General features: G+C 45.9%; 1 protein-coding gene across 11 annotated transcripts in view; it reads left to right on the forward strand.

Annotated features, from left to right (window-relative positions):
* AMOTL1 (angiomotin like 1) overlaps positions 1-20,966 on the forward strand; it is a 155,661-nt gene that overhangs the window by 120,542 nt on the left and 14,153 nt on the right. For all 11 annotated transcript variants that reach the window (XM_072726208.1, XM_072726210.1, XM_072726211.1 and 8 more), the window contains 3 exons: positions 11,158-11,303; positions 14,925-15,074; positions 18,650-18,840. In XM_072726208.1, the coding sequence (XP_072582309.1) occupies positions 11,158-11,303; positions 14,925-15,074; positions 18,650-18,840 (487 nt within the window). The remainder of the gene's footprint in view (positions 1-11,157; positions 11,304-14,924; positions 15,075-18,649; positions 18,841-20,966) is intronic.

Raw genomic sequence — 20,966 nt, forward strand, 5'->3', positions numbered from 1 at the left:
CTTGAAGACAGATGCTTCATGTCCCTATACCTCCATTTTTTCTAAAGAAATAGAACAAACCTGATTCAACCAACAGGGCTCTAAGGGATAAGCAGTGCTGGAAAGGCAAAGACTTTATAAAATGCATTTATTCTGTAAGGCTGCTTCCTACCTCCTTCCATCTACCTCAGCACCCACCTTCTCTGCCATGGCCTGACAGTTTTGGGGGTGGGGAAATGGGCCATGTTCCTGAAGAATGCCTGCATGGCTCACCGAGCCCTGTTGAATTTGGAAAGCAGAGCAGGTGCATGCTGAAACCACTTGATCAACCTTGACAGGCAGTGCTGAGAAACTTCAAACCTCCCAACAATCAGATGCACACTCAGGCTGCAGGGCATCTGTTTATGTTCAATCAAATCTCCCCAAGTGTGAAAATTAACATTATTAAATTTAGGCTGATTTTCTGTGCTTCAAGAACCAGAGCTGATTGAAGAACTGTCTCTTGATTGTGCGTTGACAGTGGTTTCTAACAACTGAACATGAGTTATGATCGTCATATTGTTGGTCTTAAACTTTTTTTGTTGCTTGGCATTCCTCTTAGGGGATTGAAAAATCAAATGCCTTTGACTTTATTAGGGTCCACATTTCTTTAACTAATTCCTGGATGGATGGATGGATGGATGGATGGAGTAAGCCCAAAATGAAAAACATGCTAAAGTCTATTTGCATTTCATGTGAAGTCAGGAAACTCTCATTTTCCCTGACTGTTCAGAACCAAGAAATCCAGGATTCTAGGTCTCAGCTCACATCAAATGGTAATTGCCAGGGAAGTCTTCCTGAGAATAAAGTGAAGTCTTTTATATCCTCCTCCTACTCCTGGTACTCTTCCCCCTTGTAAATGCTCATCACAGTTGTACATAAATAACTGTTTGGACGGTCATGTTCTGTCTTTCCTTCCTAAACCACATGCAGCATGAGGTTTGGGGCCCCATCTCTCTTCCTCACCGTTGCAGTCTCAGATCTTTGTATTTCCAGAACCTGGTACAGCGTTTGGCCCTTAGAGTCATTTAATAAATATTTGTTGGATAGTCAATAAAATAACGATGATTGTTATTTAACCAAAGATATTGGCTGTCCACTCTGAGCTAGCCGTGTTCTAGGCCACAGATGGTAAATAATTTTAGGCTTGGGGGCCATACCTACTCCAGTCTGTCCCTGTGGCCTGGAAGCTGCTGTAGATGCTCTATAAGCAGGTGAGCATGGCTGAGTTCTAGGGAAACTTGATTTACAGAATCAAGAATCAGGCTGTGGGATTTGGTCTGGAGGCCATGGTGTGCTGACCTCTGTGCCAGGTACTAGTCAAGGAAGGAGAGAAAAAACAGGAACCTCAGTAAAAGGAGGGCAGAAAAGAAAGACCTCCTGAAGTAGTCCCTAGATCTCACTCTATGAATTGCCCAAATTTGTAAACCAAGATATAACTGTCAATGTCTTTCCTGGGAGTCATCTTTTACTTGATCCCTAATCTGGTGAGCATGATGATCATCATTTTAGATAAATGGAGACATGTAGGAATGCAGTCACTGGGTTTAGCTACCAGTGAGGATCCAGAATTTGCTAATGATGGGTATACAGCTGGGCAGGATCAGCCTGTGGGTGATGGTGGAGAAGCAACCGCTGGAATACTGAGGTCTTAGTACCAGTACCAGGAGTTTCTTAGTACCAGAAACTCCTGTCATAAGCAGCCTTCTGTGAGATGAAGGCTGCAGATTATGGAGAGGACCTTGAAGGTCACAAATATGGTCACCAGCAGTGCATGTATGCTCTGAACCAGAGCTCATTAAACAGCCATCTGAGGGGCACCTGGGTGGCTCAGTGGTTGAGTGTCTGCTGTTGGCTCAGGTCATGATCCTGGGGTCCTGGGATCAAGTCCTGCATCAGGTTCCTTGCCTGGAGCCTGCTTCTCCCTGTGCCTGTCTTTGCTTCTCTGTGTCTCTCATGAATAAATAAAACCTTTTAAAAAAAAAGCCATCTGATTGCCACTGTGAGCGACAATGTTGTCAGAGGCTGTTGAGCTGATGGTTAAAAGTTTATCCTTAAGTGTAGCTGCGATTTGCTCCCTTGTATCTGTTCTTCAGGTCATGGTTCAGGCCAGCCTGGCTGTGGTCATCAAAGAACAGTAACAGCTGCCAACATTAATTGAACACTTATTGTATACGCCAGGCACTCTGCTAGCCTCTGTAGGTACATGATGTCTTTTAGTCCTTCATCCTGTGAGTTCAGTATTACAGGTATTTTACAGACAAGGACCTAAGGCCCAGGAAGGCTGAGTGGCCATTCCATGGCCATACAAGGTGGTGAGTGGAGCAGACAGGTTTTGAATACAGGTCGTTCTGAGTGTGGAGCCCAAACTTGTATTGAGCAGGTGTGGGGAAGCCCTTCTTGTGTATCAGGAGGCACAAAGAGGTTGTAATGTCAGCCGTGGCAGTGGTGGACTCCCAGTGATTTTAGAACTCGTTTAGTGTAGCCTGCATGTTTAACTAATGAAGAAACTGCAGCAAGAATGATCCAGTAGTTTCCCCAAGGCCCCATAGGTGTTTAATGGCTAAACCACGATGAGAATTGAAACTTCCTTATTTTTTTTCTTCCTCTCTCTAAAGGTAATCTCTTTTGACTCTAGAGGTGATGAAAGATTTCACATTTTTTAAAAAGATTTTATTTATTCATGAGAGACACACAGAGAGAGGCAGAGACACAGGCAGAGGGAGAAGCAGGCTCCCTATGGGGAGCCTGATGCGGGACTCCATCCCAGGACCCCGGAATCATGACCTGAGCTGAAGGCAGATGCTCAACCACTGAGCTACCCAGGTGCCCAAAGATTTCACATTTTTATCTCAAGAAGAATCTGGGTAGTAGGAGGATGTAAATAATTCCTTGCCAGAAGTGTTATTTGGTTGCAAATTACTAAGCCCAGCACTGTGACTTAATAAAAGTAATAATAATAATGATAATAATAATAATAATGTCTTTGGGTCTTCTCAAGTGAGTTCTAACTACTGGAATTAACATTCCGTGCTTCTGACTTATACATCTATCTTTGAACCCTGGCCAATTATAACAGAAGGCTTTGTTGGATAATCCAGTATCTCTCTTCAAATACAAAAACAAAAAATTGTTGAGACCAGAATAGAGCTTAGAGTCTTTAAAAAAAAGTTCTCTCAAAATATCTATGAAATTAAACTTTTTGTTCTTGAGATGATGAAAAATAAAAAATAAGCAGAGTACAATGAGTAATTCTGTGGTGCAGTTCCTTTACAATTCATTTCTGAAACTATTTTTGGTTCACAAATTGTAGTGAGAGCATACAGCTGGATCTTCATGGAATCAGAGAACTTTGAGGGGACAAAGTATTTGTTTTAAATCCAGAAAATTTGGTCTTAGACCATTAAAAATAAGCTTGCATCTGTTACTAATTTTCTTTTTGCTTACAAAGACTGTGGTTTGGTAGAAAGAGGAGAAAGAAAAGGATCAGTTCAAAGCAAGTTACAAAAATGACAATGAGAGGTGTTACCGAAGTCGAAGGAGGCAGAAAATGTAGCTGCAGACAACACATTTCTTTGTCCTCGATCAGCCCTAGAAGGAACCACTTGTTGCCCAGGGTAAAACAGCTTCCCCAGCATAAATGTCTCCTTGGGCCAGGCGCTGGTGTTAAACCTTATCTGCCATCCAAAGGACCCATTTGAAAATCATAGCTTTCTATACATACATATTCTTTTTTTCCTCCTTAAAAAGATTTTATTTATTTGACCGATTGAGAAGAGAGCACAAGCAGGGGGAAGGGCAGGCAGAGGGAGAGGGAGAAGCAGGGAGCCTGACTCAGGGCTTGATCCCGGGACCTGAGATCATGACCTGAGCAGCTGCTTAATCAGCTGAGCCACCCAGGTGCCCCACTATGTATATATATTCTAATAATGCCTTAATGAATGTCTTAATCAAAACAGATAGAAGTATATACTGTGTACCTATATACATAATAAAATTTATACACTTCAGGTATGCAGTATGAGGAAACGTAGCAACCACCACAATCAAGGTAAAGCACAGGTGGATTCTGGGGCCTTTTCCTTGCCTCTGCCCCTGTGTCTGCTTACTCACTCTCCGGGTCTTCACATCACTGCCCCCTGTATCATGTCCAGGTCTTATGGTGGTTTTCTACACAGGGAGCCACACTATCTGGTAGGCCTTTCTTCCTGGTGCCTGGAAGTAAAAGTGTCTGTGGTTCATCTTTATATATTAAGAAAAAATAAAAACAAAAAATAGGCTTCTGTTCTCTGATGGTTATAGAAAGCTTGGTTTATAATGGATTCATAAATATGTGTACAGTCAAAACCAAGTGCCCCGTACCTCCTATATTTATGTGGTGCTATTCATTGCCTAATTCGTTATTTTGCTGTCAGCAGTGACAGGGAAGTAGCAGTACATTTTTATTTCAAGTAAAAAAAATAATAAAAGTTGAAGACTGAACCATACCTTTGGAAGCTGAGTGAATGCATGGGTGTCTACTCAGTCAAGCAAGTTAGTAAGCTGCATAGGTCATAAATTTGAGTAGGTTCCAAAAAACCCCACACCTATCAATTATACCTGAATCACGTAAGTACAGTTTCCAGCACTAAAATGCAACATGAAGACCAAATCAGAGAAAATTGTGTTTTAAAAGATTATGTTGTATTCAAGAGAACTGTATTTATAGAAAATTAAATTGAAGAGAACTACTGGTATTCAAATATTTCTAGCACATCATAGCTAAGGTAGCTTGCTTTTGGTGCTACAAATTCCCTTTGAGGCTTGGACATTAAAGAGCAACAGATAACTTATATAAAATATAAGTTGTATGTTTTATATAACAACCTATATATTCTGTTGTATAACAAAAATAGATGTTAAGACCAAAATGTATTATTTTTGTTCATTAGATGAATAGAAAATTTTCTGGTTAGGTTTTGTCGCTTTCTGGTGATAAGGACCTGAAACTAGCATTTTAAACTTTTATTTTAAAGACTGAGTTAGAATTTGATATGTGTCAGTAACATCTTCTTCCTCAATAACCTGCCACAGCTTCTGACCCGTGAAATACTCCTGTTGTCTTAGATTCTTACCATCCTACAAAGGTAGTGTGAAGTGCTCAGTAGGAAGAGTCAGACAGGTAGGCGTGGGCCACTGTCTGTGAAATACAAGGCAGAAGATGGTAAGGACTCATTGGACAACTCCCTCCACCTGGTGCCCCCTCGACAAAATGTAGGAGTCTGGGCTCTCCTTTGTAGGAGAGATCTGCTTTATGGAAGCAATCAGAAAAGCCTCCCACAGCGAGTAACCTTCAGGGTGGGCCTTGAACACTAATTAGTATTTTAGAGTCATTGTGTTGCCATAGTACTGTCTAAAAGGGACACTCTCTTTTCCTTTTAAACTGAAAGTAAATTCTAATTTTTTAAAAAGATTTTATTTACTCATGAGAGAGAGAGAGAGGCAGAGACACAGGCAGAGGCAGAAACAGGCTTCTCACGGATAGCCCGATGTGAGACTTGATCCCAGGACCCTTGGTAAAGGGCAGTAGCTGGCAGTAGCTGGACTCTCCCAGCCCCCCAGTTACATTGGGCTCAGGGAAAAACTCCTCAAAAACCTGTTATATCAGGAAAGGCCTAGAAATTGATACCTACTTAGGAAGAGCCAGGTCACAGCTTTGTTTGCTCACCAACTCCAGCCGTAAGTTGGAGTGCTGAATTAAAAATGAGCAGGGCAGCACACGGTGCTATGAAACCACACCCCCACACACCCCGCCCCTGCCATGGATTCTATCCTTGGAATTCCTCAACAGAGGTTGCTAGGGCCCACCATGCCATGGTTCAGCCAGCAGTCAAGCTTGGCAGAATAAAGTTCTGTTGTAAAGCTCAAGACACGGTGCCCAAGGCATCGTAAGCCCCCAGTAATATGTCTGCTCTTGCTGTTTTTTATAGAACGTCTGGTACGTGCCAAGTGCCACAGTAGGTATTTCACAGTGAGCCGCTCTAAAGCTCACATCAGTCATGCAGAGGACATCTCACTAGTTCCATCTGAGGAGATGGAGTCCGGCATATCTCATGTGTCCAAGGTGAACCACTGTGCGAAAGTGCCGGAATCAAACCAGGTCGGCCTGGCCACAAAGCTGTGCCACTGCTGTGGTTTCCAGAATAAACAGTATAGGAGCAGACATCCTCTGTGTAAATGGGACGAGAGCCATTGGCTAAACAACCCCCCGCTCCACGCATTTCAGGGTAATTCATATCCACTGAGTAAACAGACCATTCTGGGCAAGAGTTCTCTTGTGTCAACTTGCCTGTTCTAGGAATTCTCAGTATATACATTGGAGCCCAACCAAAAATTCAGTGTGAGGCTGGTCTTTCTTGAGATATCCCAAGGGGATTAGCTAATAATAAGCTGAAGGGACCTTCTTACGCAGTGGTTTTGCCCATGGGACTCTTCCCTTGGCATCTCCTAAGAGATGGCCTTTAATCTAGAATGGCTCTGACATACCTCCGACCTGTGTCTCCAGGGTCACAGGCCCCCCCCCCCCCCATCCACAGGCTCACTGCCTTGACGGCCTCTCCTCCCTCACATGGTAGCTTGAATTAGATGTCCTCTCTGAGCTCTCATGGCACCTGTGTGAGTGTGTTAGAGAAGCTTGTCCCATTGCCTTCGCCTGTGTCATTGTTCTCTTCCTGCTTGATTAAGAGCAGAACACCACGACCGACTCATCATCTTGCAGCTCCAGAATTGATCAGACTTTTAGAAACACCAACGATAACCACAGGATTATCATAGTCGACGTTACCTGGATCCTTAATAACCATTTGCATCTGTCAAGTAGATACTGTTGTGATCCTCCCTGTAAAGGCAAGGAAGCCAAAGGTTCCAGGAAGACGTTCATTTGCTTCAGAGTCACAGAACTGTCCATGGTGGAGCTAAACGTGAAGCGGGCAGTTTGCTTCTAGAACCATGCTTTTCTCAACACTCTCTGATGCCTCCATGTACTAGAGGCCTAATGAATTCATAGTTGTAAATGGATACTCATGTGATTGCTGGGTTTGGAGAAACATGATATGGCCAGTGACATACTTAAATCCCTGCAGTAATGAGCATCAATGAGCTCTCATGCACTTTCTGCTTCTCTTATTTTGCAATTCTGCCCTCTGCCTGCTTGTGCGGGGGAGGCATACAGCCCCGTGCTCTTGAATGTAAGCTAGAGAGACACAGAGGCATGTTTGACTCTGCCATTGATTGAGCACTCCCACTTCTGTGCACAGGTGACTTAACCCAAGGGTCACTTTCCTCATCAGGAAAGTGGCAATAATAGCAGTGCCAGCCTCCCCCAGTAAACTGAGAAGAAATGGAATAGTTAAAAGGAATAAAGTCACCATTCTTGGAATGCAAGCAGGTTTTGTTACTCTAACTACTGTAACAAACGTTGTTTTTAAAACTTTGCCATGGCGAGCTCTACTCCCTATCCGTGGAGGAAGGGAACAGGAACAGGAAGTTCAGAACAGGAAGTTCTGAGCTAGTGTGAGTGATACCAAGTGATATTGCTACAGCCTGAGGTCCATGGTCACCAAACTCATAACAGAAATATTTCCACCCCTGAATTTCAGAGGGCTGGACAGCAGTCCAGAGTTCATGGAGTCTTCGTTCAATACCCACGTCTTTGTCTCATGGTGTACCCTGTGAGGTTTGGGGAGTCTGAGCAGAGTATTGAGCTGAGGGTGTCCATGGTCAGTCCATCAGCCATCTGATGAGTGGTGGCTTCAGTGGTAGAGTATGACAGCTGTATGACAAAGGCTGTCAGGAAATACCTAGTAGCTAACAAGAACTACCATCTTTATACAGCTGGCAATGCACAGTAGAGAATCATCCATTCATTCAACAGTTTTGAGCCAGGTGCTGTTCTAGGCCCAGGAAATCAATAATGACCAAAACAGAGATCTAGGATATTGAGGTCCTTATGCTTTATATGTCTCATTTACAACAACAGAGTCATCAAACAGCACTGTGATGTAGATGTTATCTTTATCATGTGGTAGAGAGATTAGATGAGATTTGATTAGATGAGGTTGCTGAGTCTCAGAGAGGTTAACCATACCTAAGATCTATAGCTGGAAAGTGGTAAGCTTGGGATTTGAATCCAGTTTTTTCTGATGTTGGGGTGCGTGCTTTAGCCACAGTATGATATTAAGGAAATAACAAATATTGGAATCCAGGGTGTGGGGGTGCATGCTTGCAAGTGTGCATGTTGGGGGGAGGGATATTTAATTCAGAAATCTAAATAGCTGTCATGGTGACACAGCAATAATTGTGACCATCAGTTTGCAAAACTCAAGAAGCTCTGATTGTGGCCTCTAGTCTTGAGCTTGGTCTATCATTTTACTGTCTTCTGGTCAAAATTAATGTGTCCTTGGCTGCCCTTAGCAAAGAGAGTAACTTTTACACTTAGGTTGATAAGCACACAGAAGCTCTGAAATCCAGTGGTTCATTCCCCAGCATGCTGAGTAACTCCTGGGTGCCCTCCAGAGTCCGGACAAGGCCACTGGGCACCATGCCTATTGAGATGCTGTCCAAACCCATGCAGCTAGTGTTCAGATGCCATTGACTTTGTGCAGTGAAATGCTCTGGGTCACTAGGGCTATGGATGGTGGGGTGCAGAGGCAGCGAGCTGCTACTGACCCACTTGTTAAGGCCTTTCACATGGCCATTCTCCACGGATTAGGAAAGAAGTTTCAGAGGCAACATTTCAAATGCTATTGAAAAGGAGAACAAGGGAGGGCAGTTGGTTATTGCAGTGAGGCACACAGATAGGCCAGGAGAAATTTCGTGTTCAGGGTCAGGATCTTGGTGGCCTCCTTTTGTTCCCAGGGCAGGCCATTGTTTCTAGGCAGTACATCTACTGCTGAGCTGTACAGGGCTACTCAGTCTGCCAATGTGACACTTTTCCGTTTGCACTCGGATCCCATTGGCGTGACCTCACAATGCAAGGGCAGTACCATCAACGGGGAAGGGCGTTGTACTGGGACATCGGAGACCTGGATTCTGGCCGTGGCTCTGCGCCCGCTGGCAAGGGGACCTGGACAAGTGCCTTTGCTCCTGGGCTTTCCTTTTCTCACTCATCAAAGCAGCAGGACTGGAAGTGGAGGGGGATATTTCCTATGATCCCTTCCGGCTCAAAAATTGTGACTTTGTTAGTAGATATTTGCAGGCTTAAAGTGTCTTTTTGAATTCTCCAGCCCTGTATTCAAAGGCACATTTCCTGCTCCTTAAGCACAGCATTTTTTCCATTGCTTCAGTGCCCACAGGGCTGGTCCTTAATGTTTGATAACTTTTTGTTAAATTAAGGGGTGACTCCACCAGGAAATATGAATGAATGAAACCACTGGCACATGCAGCGGAGCTTCCAGACTGTGGTTCTGTGTGTTTTAATGTGGGTTGCCAAAGGATCCAAGCAACCTGTCTGAAGCCTTTGAGTGGTGTGGGCCTATAGAAACCAACCTCTAACTCTTATTGCTGTTGTTGTAATCATATGCCTTGTTTTCGACAACTGTGGAATAGTATGCACCTGGTTTATGTAACCACTTTTTTTTCAATAATGAAGTTTTTTTTCCATTTCACAAATATTACTTAATAATTATGGATGCAACCTAGTCTCTTGTAGAGTTTACAGTTGTTTATTTAACCAATCCCTTAATCTTACACATTGAGTCATTCAGGTTTTTCCGTGTTATGAACAACATGACTAAATATTCTAATGTATTTTAAAATATTTATGTATTTATTTATTTATGTATTTATTTATTTAGAGGGAGAGAGTGAGCAGTTTAGAGGCAGGGGGGAGGGAAAGCAGACTCCTTGCTGTGTGCAGAGCCTAATGCAGGGCCCTATCCCAAGACCCTGAGATCATGCATGACCTGAGCCAAAATCAAGAGTTAGAGGCTTGAGGGGCCTGGGTGGCTCAGTAGGTTAAGCATCTGCCTTCAGCTCAGGTCATGATCTCAGGGTCCTGGGATTGAGTCCTGTGTCTAGCTCCCCTCCCCGCTCAGCAGGGAGTCTGCTTCTTCCTCTCCTTCTACCGCCTACCCCCTGCTCCTGCTCTAGCACTCTCTCTCTCTTTCAGATAAATAAATAATAAATTTAAAAAAAAAGAGGCCCAACTGACTGAGCTATCCTAGTACCCCTCTAATTTATTTTTACAATAAAATGTATTGCTTTTTTTTTTTTTTTTTTTTTTTTTTTTTTTTGCTTATTTGAGAGAGAAAACACAGGAGCTGAACACTTAACCAATAGAGCCAACCAGGTGCCCCAGTATTGCTTTTGTTAACAGGAAAAATGTCTTCGATAAATAATACTGATCCAGTGACACCATTAGCCATCCCATCTTAAACCAAGATGGGAGTTAGTCTGCAGGAAAGTGGTTTGGATGCTACTGAATGCAGGGCAGCTTAGGCTCTCCATGTGCAAAGGGACTGTGATCACCATCAATTAGTCATCGAATGAGAGGAGAGCCATTTCCTAAATCCAGAGCAATACTCCTTTAGGCAATATTCCTTACCCTTCCTGAACAGAACTAGGAGAAAATGTGGGGGGGCCAGGTCATAGGGGACGAGAATCCAGCCCAGATTTGGAGGACTGGATTGGAGCTCGTTCTGCTGTATGGCCTCAGCAAAGAGCTGAACCCTCTACACCTTGGTTTATTTTTCTATGAATGAGAATATTAGTATTAGTTAGTCCTGCCTGCCCTTTCATCAGGGGCTCGGAAGACAGAAGCAAGGGAGGTTGTGAGCATAAAGTGAAATCGTAGGTAGAAGGTTAATGTGAAGCATGAAAGTAACTGTTGTACAGAAGTGAGTTATGGAGAATATCCGTCATTCCTTATGTACCCTTCATCTCTGGAACTGTGGCCTGGAATGTATCTAGAGTTAACAGTGGTTTTTGAGTAAATCCTTAACTCACACATCACCACTATCAAGAGGGAGCAAAAGCAGTAATTCAACCCTCCACTCTCTGCATGCTCTGTTATTACTAATCCCTGCCAGATGTAGACTGGCTGGGAGCCCAGAGGGTAAGTGCTTTCTGATAGAGGTAGTTTTGTTCTTGTCTCCCTTCTAGACAAAGAATTCTTGAAGGAGAAGGAGAAGTTGGAAATGGAGTTAGCGGCAGTGCGGACTGCGAGTGAGGACCACCGGAGACACATTGAGATCTTGGATCAGGCTCTGAGCAACGCCCAGGCCAGAGTCATCAAGCTAGAGGAGGAGGTGAGACGGGTGGGGGCAGAGCCTCGAGGGCCTCCACTTCCTTTTCCTACCCAGCACCCCGCACTGGAGCCCACTCCAAGTCTTTGAGTCGGGGGAGGGATGTAGGAGGCTTCCCAAAATAAAATTAATACCAACAGAGTTTATCCAACCCAGAGCCAGGCAAAGTAGGAAAGACAGCCATGAAAGAGCTCGCTTTCTGCCTGAAACCTGGTCTGCATCCCGTTGGTTGGCAAGTGGCCAGGGCTGGAAACAAATGGAAGGACTGGAAACCACTGGTGCCTGTAGAGAGAAGAGACTAACAATTTAAAAAAATGGTTTATCTGCTCTTTGGGCTCTTGATTGCATTAAAAAAGGGCAAAAGCCTGATAGGGTGGAATCAGGGTGGCATGCAGCAAACCGATCTCCCATTTCCAAAAGTTGGCTCAGCTGGGCAGTGACTCCCCTAGTCCAGGAAAATTTGATCCGTCTCCAGCATTATGGATTTAGTGGTTCTGATTAAATCAGCCCTTTGGATGAGGTCTCATGAGGTAGGCTTTGCCGTTAGGCCTGACTGGGGACGTGCAAAGACCGTTTCTCAGCTTTAGGCTAGGGGATTCAGGCTACAGACACGGTGGCAGAAGAGGAGCGGCCACCGAGGCGGGTAGACAGGAGCCCACACCTGGCAGCCCCCGGCTGCAGTGCTCCCTACGCCTCCCCCCCCCCCCCCCCCGCCCCCGGTCTGGAGTTTGACCTGCACAGAGCCATCCTGGAAGGTAGAAGCACAAAGTCTGGAAGGGGCGTGAGTGAGATAATCCACACCAAGTGCTGGCCTTGAGGCTTGGCACACAGCAAACAGTGTTGTCATCAATCCAACTGTTGTCGAAAGGAAAAGCTACTCCTTTAGAAGACCTCTCCTGATGCCAGGTCTTCTGGCGTCTCCGCAAACGCAGCATCATGGTTCAAGCAGCCAAAGGGGAGGGTTATGAAGTTCACAAAGATCTTGTCCACTAGGAGCTTCCGAAACCCACAAGTCCTCTGTAGGAACAGCAATTTTAAGACTAGCATGAGGACCCCAGACAGCAGCCCCAGAGCATCTTCCCTGTTACCGATGTGCAACTCATTCACTAGCATGTAGGTTTGGTACAGAAAGCCACCTTAATCCTTACAGGACATGAGGTCTGCTTTGAGGACTGGAGGCCACGACTCCTCATTATGGTTATTACTGAAATTACTTATTCAGGCCCTATCTCCATGGTTGGAGCCAACGGAAGTTAATAATTTTAAAAATTTATTAATTTTAATATTTCTAATCCAAGTTAATTGCGAGCTCCTTAAAGACAGGCTTTTGGTAATCACTACTATGGATCTTCTTGGCATTCTAGAAGATGTTTGCGTGTAGCTTCTCCCAAATCTCTTTTTTTGTGTACCTTTCACTATGACTCCCTGTTCTTGTTAAAGTTTCTTTTGAAGGGTCTTAATTCAGTTCAGAGGGCTCATACTGAGTGCTTACCCTGACTTCCCACAAGAGCTAGGGCTTGGACTGTGGTGAATTAGGATCCTGACCCTGGGGTATGTCAGTGTGTGACCTTAAGCAAGTCTTGTGACCTCTTCCATTCTCAGTCCTCTCTCCTAAATGGAGATAATAGAGTTGTCCCTTTCCTGATATTGGGAGGATTAAATGAAATAGTTAAATATAAAACATGATGCTTGACATGGAAGAGTTTCACAAACATTGGTTGATATTACCTGTTAATCATTCTCATCCTAATAGACTCCTTGCTAAGACTTAAGGCTGAGACAGATTGTTTTTTTAAAGATTTTATTCATTTATTCATGAGAGAACAGAGAGAGAGGTAGAGACATAGGTAGAAGGAGAAGCAGGCTCTCTGCAAGGAGCCTGATGTGGAACTCAATCCCAGGACCCCAGGATCACACCCTGAGCTGAAGGCAGACGCTCAACCACTAAGCTGGTATCCCTAGGCTGAAACAAATTAAATGAGACAGATCCATGCCTTCAAAGATCTTGCAGTTGATTGGGGAAATAATAGTTCTCCATTTAACAAATATTTCTTGCACACCTATTGGATGCCAGAGATTGTTGCAGGGACTGGGGACATACAGTGTACTTTGGCCCAGCAGGAACCAAAATGCACAGATCTCATGGCCCTTCTGTTCTAATGGCCACACACCCAGGAAACTGTATACGGTGTAGGATGGGGTAGGTAGTGTATGAATGGGACTCAGAAAATATTTTCTCAGCTGGATCGGCTTCTAGCACAGGACCCTGCAGTTAGTAGGTCCTCAAATGTCTATCCAACCGAATCAAGTAATCAGAAGCACAGCAAATGAAAGGGCCAGATGAAGATTGATGCCCAAAGCAGATTTAGAGAAGGCTGTGAGGTTGCTGCCCCCCATTGAAAGGTCAGAGGCACCTCCATTTTATTCCAGTGGCTTTGGCCAGAATATAGGCATAGCTCCATACAGTACTGCCTGCTAAGTGAGTAACCACCTTTTGCAGCAAGCTCTTAAGTCACTAGCATGTTCCAGCTTGCCGGTGTGATCAGGGACTGAACTCAGGATCTGAATCACCTGGAAGGCATAAGCACACTCAGGTGCGGGCAGGAACTACTATCTGGTGTCTTCTCACCCATGGCCAGATCAAGACAATGCCCCAGCCTGGTTTTTGGCACGAGCCGATTCCCAGAAAGTTAGAAATGGGCCTGGGGGGCAGCCCAGGGCGTGATCCTGGAGACCTGGGATCGAGTCCCACGTCAGGCTCTTTGCATGGAGCCTGTGTCTCTGCCTCTCTCTCTGTGTCTCTCATGAAATGGGCCTGGGATTTATGGATGTGAGCCGGACTCCTAATTGGGAGAAAACAAAGTCTGAGAGTGGGAGTTGAAATTGTCAATTGTGATTCTAAATCAGTGCCTGATGTGACATTTACATACATCCTTTCTACCTGTATTTCCATCTCCTCAGTTCTGGTGGTGTTTGAGTGTTCATTGAACCCTGCCTGTCTCTCCAGGGCTGTCAACCACTCCACCGTAAAGGGCTCTGAAGTCTTGAGGAGAAAGTTACTCCACAGGATCTATCGTAGGAAATTTTATATTTATTCACACAAATGTGTACATACACCAGTTTCTCTGTGGTAGTAATTTACAGTTATTTTAGAAGATTTGAAAAATTCTGACAAGAGTAAGGAAGAAGAGAAATTATTATGCTGTACTTGGGGGATCCTTTTAAGTATTTCCTTCCAGTCTTTTTTCACACATAGATCATAGGCAGGCAGAGTTGTGAGCATGTATATAATTTTTGATTCTGGATTTTTTAGTTAAACGTTATAGAATAAGCTTTTACTTATGGCACTAAAAACCCTTTGCTAACTTCATTTTCAATGTTGCCAAATGCTGTCATTATTAAGCAGTCACCAAGGATGGAGCTCAGAGCTGGCTACACAAGGCAGGTGCCCTCGTAAGGTCTTTGATTCCAAGCATCCCAGCACGTCAGAGGGATGACAGTAGGGAAGGTCCATGCACTTGTTCAAATGCAATCCCCAGGTAATCTGACCACCCCCACCTCCACCCAGGCTTTGAGAACTGCTGGTCTGAGTTCTCTGCTCTTTCTTCCCTTTCCTCTGCTTAGTTACGAGAGAAGCAAGCCTATGTGGAGAAGGTGGAGAAGCTCCAGCAGGCCCTGAGCCAGCTGCAGTCTGCATGTGAGAAGCGAGAGCAGATGGAGCGGAGACTACGGACATGGCTGGAGAGAGAGTTGGATGCTCTGAGGACCCAGCAGGTGAGGCCGGGCCCACACAGTCATGCAGCACCCATCTGGCAGCACTGCACCTGCCGTGGCTCAGGCTGTGCACTGTGCATTGAGGACTCAGAGGTGAATGGGAACTCCCTGTCCCCAACAAACCAGCATTACTGGCAGTGGAGGAGCCAGGTAGTCCACTTGTTGCAGTGACAAAGTCCTTAAAGAGAGAAAGTGCTGACTGCTGTGGGGCTAGACAGGGGCACGGGGTTATAGGACGTTTGAGGTGGACTTGGAAAGATGAGTTTGTTTGACATTCTGGGGGAAGAACATCAGAGGTAGAAGACGTTTTTGCGTAGGAGAGAGGTACGAAGCAGCATGGCACATTGCAGATGGCTGGGTGCGGCTGGCTGGCAGAGAATGCATAGGCGGTGGCTGCTGAGGAGGCAGAGGCCAGAGGGGAGGCATTTGGTCAGGTGGAGACACTGTACTGCTTCCTGTAGTCAGCAGAGGGCCAATTCCTGGGAGCTTTTCAAGCCAGACAGGAGCATGGCTCAGAGGATCAGAGGAAGAGCCCTCTGGTGGGGTCAGGAGGGTCTGGAGGGGTGGATGAGGACATGGGGGAGGCCAGCCTGAAGGCTGGTGGTGTCGTCTAGGGTGTCATGAAGTGGGATTCCATGCAGGAGCTGGTAAGAGGGTGAACTGAGTCCCACATGATTCTTTACCTCTGAGTTTTCAGAGGTAAAGGAGAGAAAGGAGTTCAGGACTATCCCTGGGACTATCCCCCCGTTATAAGTATCCCGATGTAATATTGGCCATAAGCTCCGAGTTCTTCTGCCTTTCCTTCTTTCTGCCAGTAACAGCTGTCAATATAACTTAGCTGCTAATAAACTTGGGTCCGTGTGTGCCTCAGCAGGGAAGCTCTGCAGCTGGGCCGGGCTCCATTATACACTGGTCAAAGGCTCCTGACTCCAGAGAGAGCCTGAGCTTGTGTGTCATCAGCCAGTGCCGTGGGCAGAGCCCTCTGTGCAGCTGGTGAAGGGTGTGCTCTAAGTTGGGAACCAGGGAAAAGCAAGGCAGGGTTCCATGGAATTATCTACTGGATTGAGCATAGTGGTTGTGGTTGGAATACTTGAAAACACTTGAAAGCATCTGTTCAGGCCAGCTCAGCTCTTTCTCATGGCAGGCGCACACATTTCACTCTGGGTGTGGGCTTGGCTAGGGAAGGAGGTGTTAGTGAGATTGCCCAGAAAATTAAGGAACCCACCCAGTCTCCCACCATCTTGGCTTAGTTGACAGCTTGTAGGAAGGGTGAGTCTGCCTCTAGACTCCATCTAACCTGTGCCTTATGCCCTAGTACTTAAGGCCCACCCTTAAGTATTTCTCAGTACTGAGATCTTACCCTCCCCAACTTGAGGATGGGCTTCTCGGATGCCTGGTACCGTGCTGGTATCTGATAGATACTTAGGAGTCTCTGGCCAACAGAAAGAGTGCATCTCAATACTTAGAGCAAAAGAGAATGTTCTTTTCCAGTTAATGTGCCACCCACACCCTTCAGTTAGATTACTTATCCTTGGATCTCCTACTCTGAATGCTATGAAACCAGACTCAACTGCATTATCTTTGTTATTATATGTAATCTCCCTCCACCATGGGAAGGGAAAGAGTACTTAGCATCATTAGAAGCTGAGAGGAGGTAAAGGAGAAATGAAGATAAGAAGAAGGGAAATGAACATGTTTAGGAATTCACCATCTTCTCTTTCTTGCAAAGAGCTCAAACTAATTTTCACATCTTACTACCACAGGAGTCCCTTGGGGTAAAAGAGAGAAGGGGGAATGTTCTTGAGGAAATGAGGCACAGGGCACTTGAGAGATGAGCCGAAGGTGAAAACATGAAGGACAAAGATCCTATCTGTATTGTTCACTGTCATAACCCCAGCACATGATAGGTGTTCAGTAAATATTTGTGAACTAGTTGAATGGGCAGCAGACACTGGCCTGCCTGACCCTCAACTCATTTTTCTGGTCTGCATACGGATCCATTAAATCATGCTGTCTTTGTGTTCTTGACCATTGAAATCCATGCTTTCATTTAAATAACTCTTAATGACCTGAATCAGAGGTCCTGTAAAGAGGTACCATGACATGAGGTGAGGTCAAGAGGATTTTGCAGAAATAAGCCAGCTGAGATGCCATTACAGGGGATTGAGACAGAAAATGACAAGCATAGATGGCGACTTAGCCAGGCTGTGGGATCTTTTCTTGGAATGTTTCTAACAGCAGGGAAGCAGCTCATCTCCATGGATTGGTTCATTTGTCCCCCTGCATGAGGTCAGTGCCTGGCCAGAGGAGGCCTGTGGCTTTCTGTGCAGGTTGATGAGGACAGTTACATACTTTCTGCCCCATTCTTGCTTAAATGTTGGTTACTGGCAAACAACTGCCAGATTGGAGAATATTTGTAATTCTAGCTTTAAAAAATTGAATAGAAGCATACGGATTACAGAAAGCCCCTGGGCCCATTTGCTCTGGTCTCTCTGGTAGGATTAGATCCTCTGAGTGCAGCTCATGTGCCAAGCTGTTGCTCTGGGTTGTGGATGTGGGTCCGGGTAAAGTGTTCAGGCTCCCCCCTCCCCCCACCTTGCAAGCAGCTCTGCATCTACCGTTTGTGATCACAGGGACACATGAGGGCAGTGTGCATCCCAGGACATGGAATGATGAGGAAATCATGCTCTTCTGAAGGCAGAACCTCCTCAAACTCACCCACTATCCTGCAAGTCCTGCTGTTTAGAGGAAATAGTATACCTGAGTTGAAAGGGAAGAATTCTGAAATGTCAGTATCCCCAGCTTGCGAGCAGTCCAGAAACCACAGCCACTTTATTTCCTATCTTCCAGACACAGATGAAAAGAAAGGGCTGAAAAATGAGCTTGACTTGCATTCACGGGTTTCCGGTAGCACTTTACTCTGGTTAGCCCCTTTAAGTTGATGAAATGCCTTCATGTGGTTGCTTCTGAGGCCCCTCAGTGGGACAGACACTCATTCCTCTGTGTCCCCGATGAGAGCCTTACACTCAGGGGAACATGCACTTGGGGACATCTCGCTCCCCTTTCTTTGCCTTTCCATTTTAACCTTCCATCCTCAGGGACAACCAAACAGTGGGAATTGCTTCCTTGAACTCCGGAGAAAATGCTCTTGTCCCAAAGGCTAAGACTTAGTTGCTGTTTTAGCTTTTGGTATAAATTAATGGCAGGACTTGCAACAAGCTGCTTGTCCTGCAGGACTGTGTGGCCATTCGGGCCCTGGTCTGATCCTATTTCTGAGTAGCTGAGAGAGACTGAACAATTCATTTCACCTCCCAGAAGCTTCGTTTTCTCCCCTCTAACATTAGGATAAGGTTGTCTTACGGAATTCCACAAGAATTAGGGGTGGAGGAATTTAGAAGGTGAGGTGGAGGCATTTGGAAGGTGACCCTACTTAGCAATAGGATCTGTAGGATTTGTGTCTTCCCTGTAGGAGAGGAAGCAGGAGCAGGGGGACATTGTGGGTTTGTGCTGCGGGATCTGTGAACCCCATGTGCCCCTTCCCTGCATCATGCTGCATATTTCTCTTGCTTCTCTAGAAACATGGAAACAGCCAGCCAGCCGGCATGTCAGAATATAATGCCCCGGCCCTCCTGGAACTTGTGAGGGAGAAGGAGGAGCGGATCCTGGCCCTGGAGGCCGACATGACCAAGTGGGAGCAGAAGTACCTGGAGGAGAGTACTATCCGACACTTCGCCTTGAACGCCGCAGCCACTGCGGCCGCTGAGAGGTGAGGCCTGCCTGCGGTGCCTCCAGAGCATTCGCTCAGTTGTGAGGACCTCCACACAGTGGGATACTAGGTGGTCTTCAAGAGCGATGTTGCACAAGTACATGTTACACTCTCTTTTAACAGCGCGTGTCATGGGCCAGATGAGATTAAGTCCTCATTAAACGTGGGCCTGACTAGATGATGGGGCTGCATCCCCTCCTCACCTGGTTCAGGGGCCGCCTTGCCAGAGGGTCCAACAGGAACTGTTAATAGCTGGAGAAACGGGATCCCTGGGTGGCGCAGTGGTTTGGCGCTTGCCTTTGGCCCAGGGCACGATCCTGGAGACCCGGGATCGAATCCCACATCAGGCTCCCACTGCATGGAGCCTGTTTCTCCCTCTGCCTGTGTCTCTGCCTCTCTCTCTGTCTGTGACTATCATAAATAAATAAAAAATTTTAAAAAAAATTAAAAAAAAAAAATAGCTGGAGAAACGTGGCTCAGAGAGGTACCCTGGTATATTCCCAGTCATGCTGGCAGTGAGCGTTGGGGCCGTGTGTCCCATGGAGCTGTGTGTGACCCGAAGCCTGGTTTCTTTTGGTTGGAAATTGTTGCTTTTGTCAGCTATTACCTCTGCTGCTTTATGTCCTTTTTGTGAGCACACAGCCTTATTCTTCCTTTGAAAATGAGCTTAGAATGCTCAATAATTGACACAGGAATTCTGTTACGTCATCCTCTTGTCTGAATGAGGAGGTGGTTTCCCCCGACTGCTGGGGCTCACCTGTGTGTGCCCCCCCCACTTGAGTGGTGGTGCATCCCACCAGTTAGGGCTTCTGTTGCCTCCCTACCCCCCACCAGTTTGCTGTCGGCTCATAGATGCCGTGAGCATTGCATTCACAGCTGTTTGGGATTTATTGAAGTTTAAGGTCACTATCTGCAGAGGAGATCCTCAAATCTCAGAGGCTCATCCGTGAAACTGGACTTAATATGGGCTGTTGTTGGAGCCTGTGGGGGAGCGTCAGACCTGAACCAGGTGAGGAGCAAACACCGAGGATGCAGCCCCATCTTGTAATCAGTTCCATGTTTTGGGGGTTGTGTTCTTTCTTTAACGAGTAAGAGAAGGCTTGTTGGGGTGGAGGAGACTCTGTAAGGTCTTGTGAGCTCTCTCATTCATTAATTACTCATGTAGAGAAGAGTCCCCAGGAACTTGGAGAAGGAGCAGGGCCAGCCCTACGGGCACAGGTGCCTCCACTGGGCAGCACAGTGCATTCATACCTGGAGAGACAGACCTTGCAGGCTCGTGTGGGAAATGACCCTTAGGGGTCAAATTCTAGTGCTTACATGTTGTTTATGTATGTCTCTGTGAGGGAAAACAGCCCCAGTAGCCCCTCCAAGTGACACCCAGGAGCAGGAATAGACATTTAGAGGTATGAGGTGTGGCGGGGCCCCAGAGGCAAGGCAGGAACGCTGGAGGAAGCTGCAGTGTCTGGTTCGGCCCTCCTGCCTATGGGTGACAACAGCAGAGCCTGGATTTCTGCATAGTTGAGAGGTTTTTCTTTTCAGCTTTTTGTTGTCTAAGGCAATACTTCACCTCTATCTTGAGGAAGAGCCCAGACCATCATAAAGTTATGGAGAAATTCAGCCTTCTTTGCCAGATTTGGTCTGAGGCACAGCATGATTGCCCTGGGAGCTGTCTCACTCCATGGGGTTTTTAACGGAAGGAACAGTCCCCAGTCAGGTGGGGCATCGGTGTTCAGGGCTTCTTCCTCTGCTGCCGACTATGGGTGCGTGATTCTGCATAGGCTTTTCTGAGTGTCATTGACTTCCTTCAAGATTGACCTCATCTCTGGGGCACCTGGGTGGCTCAGTGGTTGAGCGTCTGCCTTCGGCTCAAGTGATCCCAGGGTCCTGGGACTGAGTCCCGCATCGGGCTCCCCATGGGGAGGGAGCTTCTCCCTCTGTCTATGTCTTTGCCTCTCTCTGTGTCTCTTGTGAATAAATAAATAAAATCTTAAAAAAAAAATTGACCTCATTTCTGAAATGGAAATTGTCATTCTTGGCTGGTTATGAGCAAAGAACCACACCATAGTCCACCAGCTGAGGACAGTAAAGCCCTGATAGTATAAATGTGGTACCTTGGAAGCATGACA

Source organism: Vulpes vulpes, chromosome 11, assembly GCF_048418805.1.
Source record: "Vulpes vulpes isolate BD-2025 chromosome 11, VulVul3, whole genome shotgun sequence".
NCBI lineage: Eukaryota > Metazoa > Chordata > Mammalia > Carnivora > Canidae > Vulpes > Vulpes vulpes.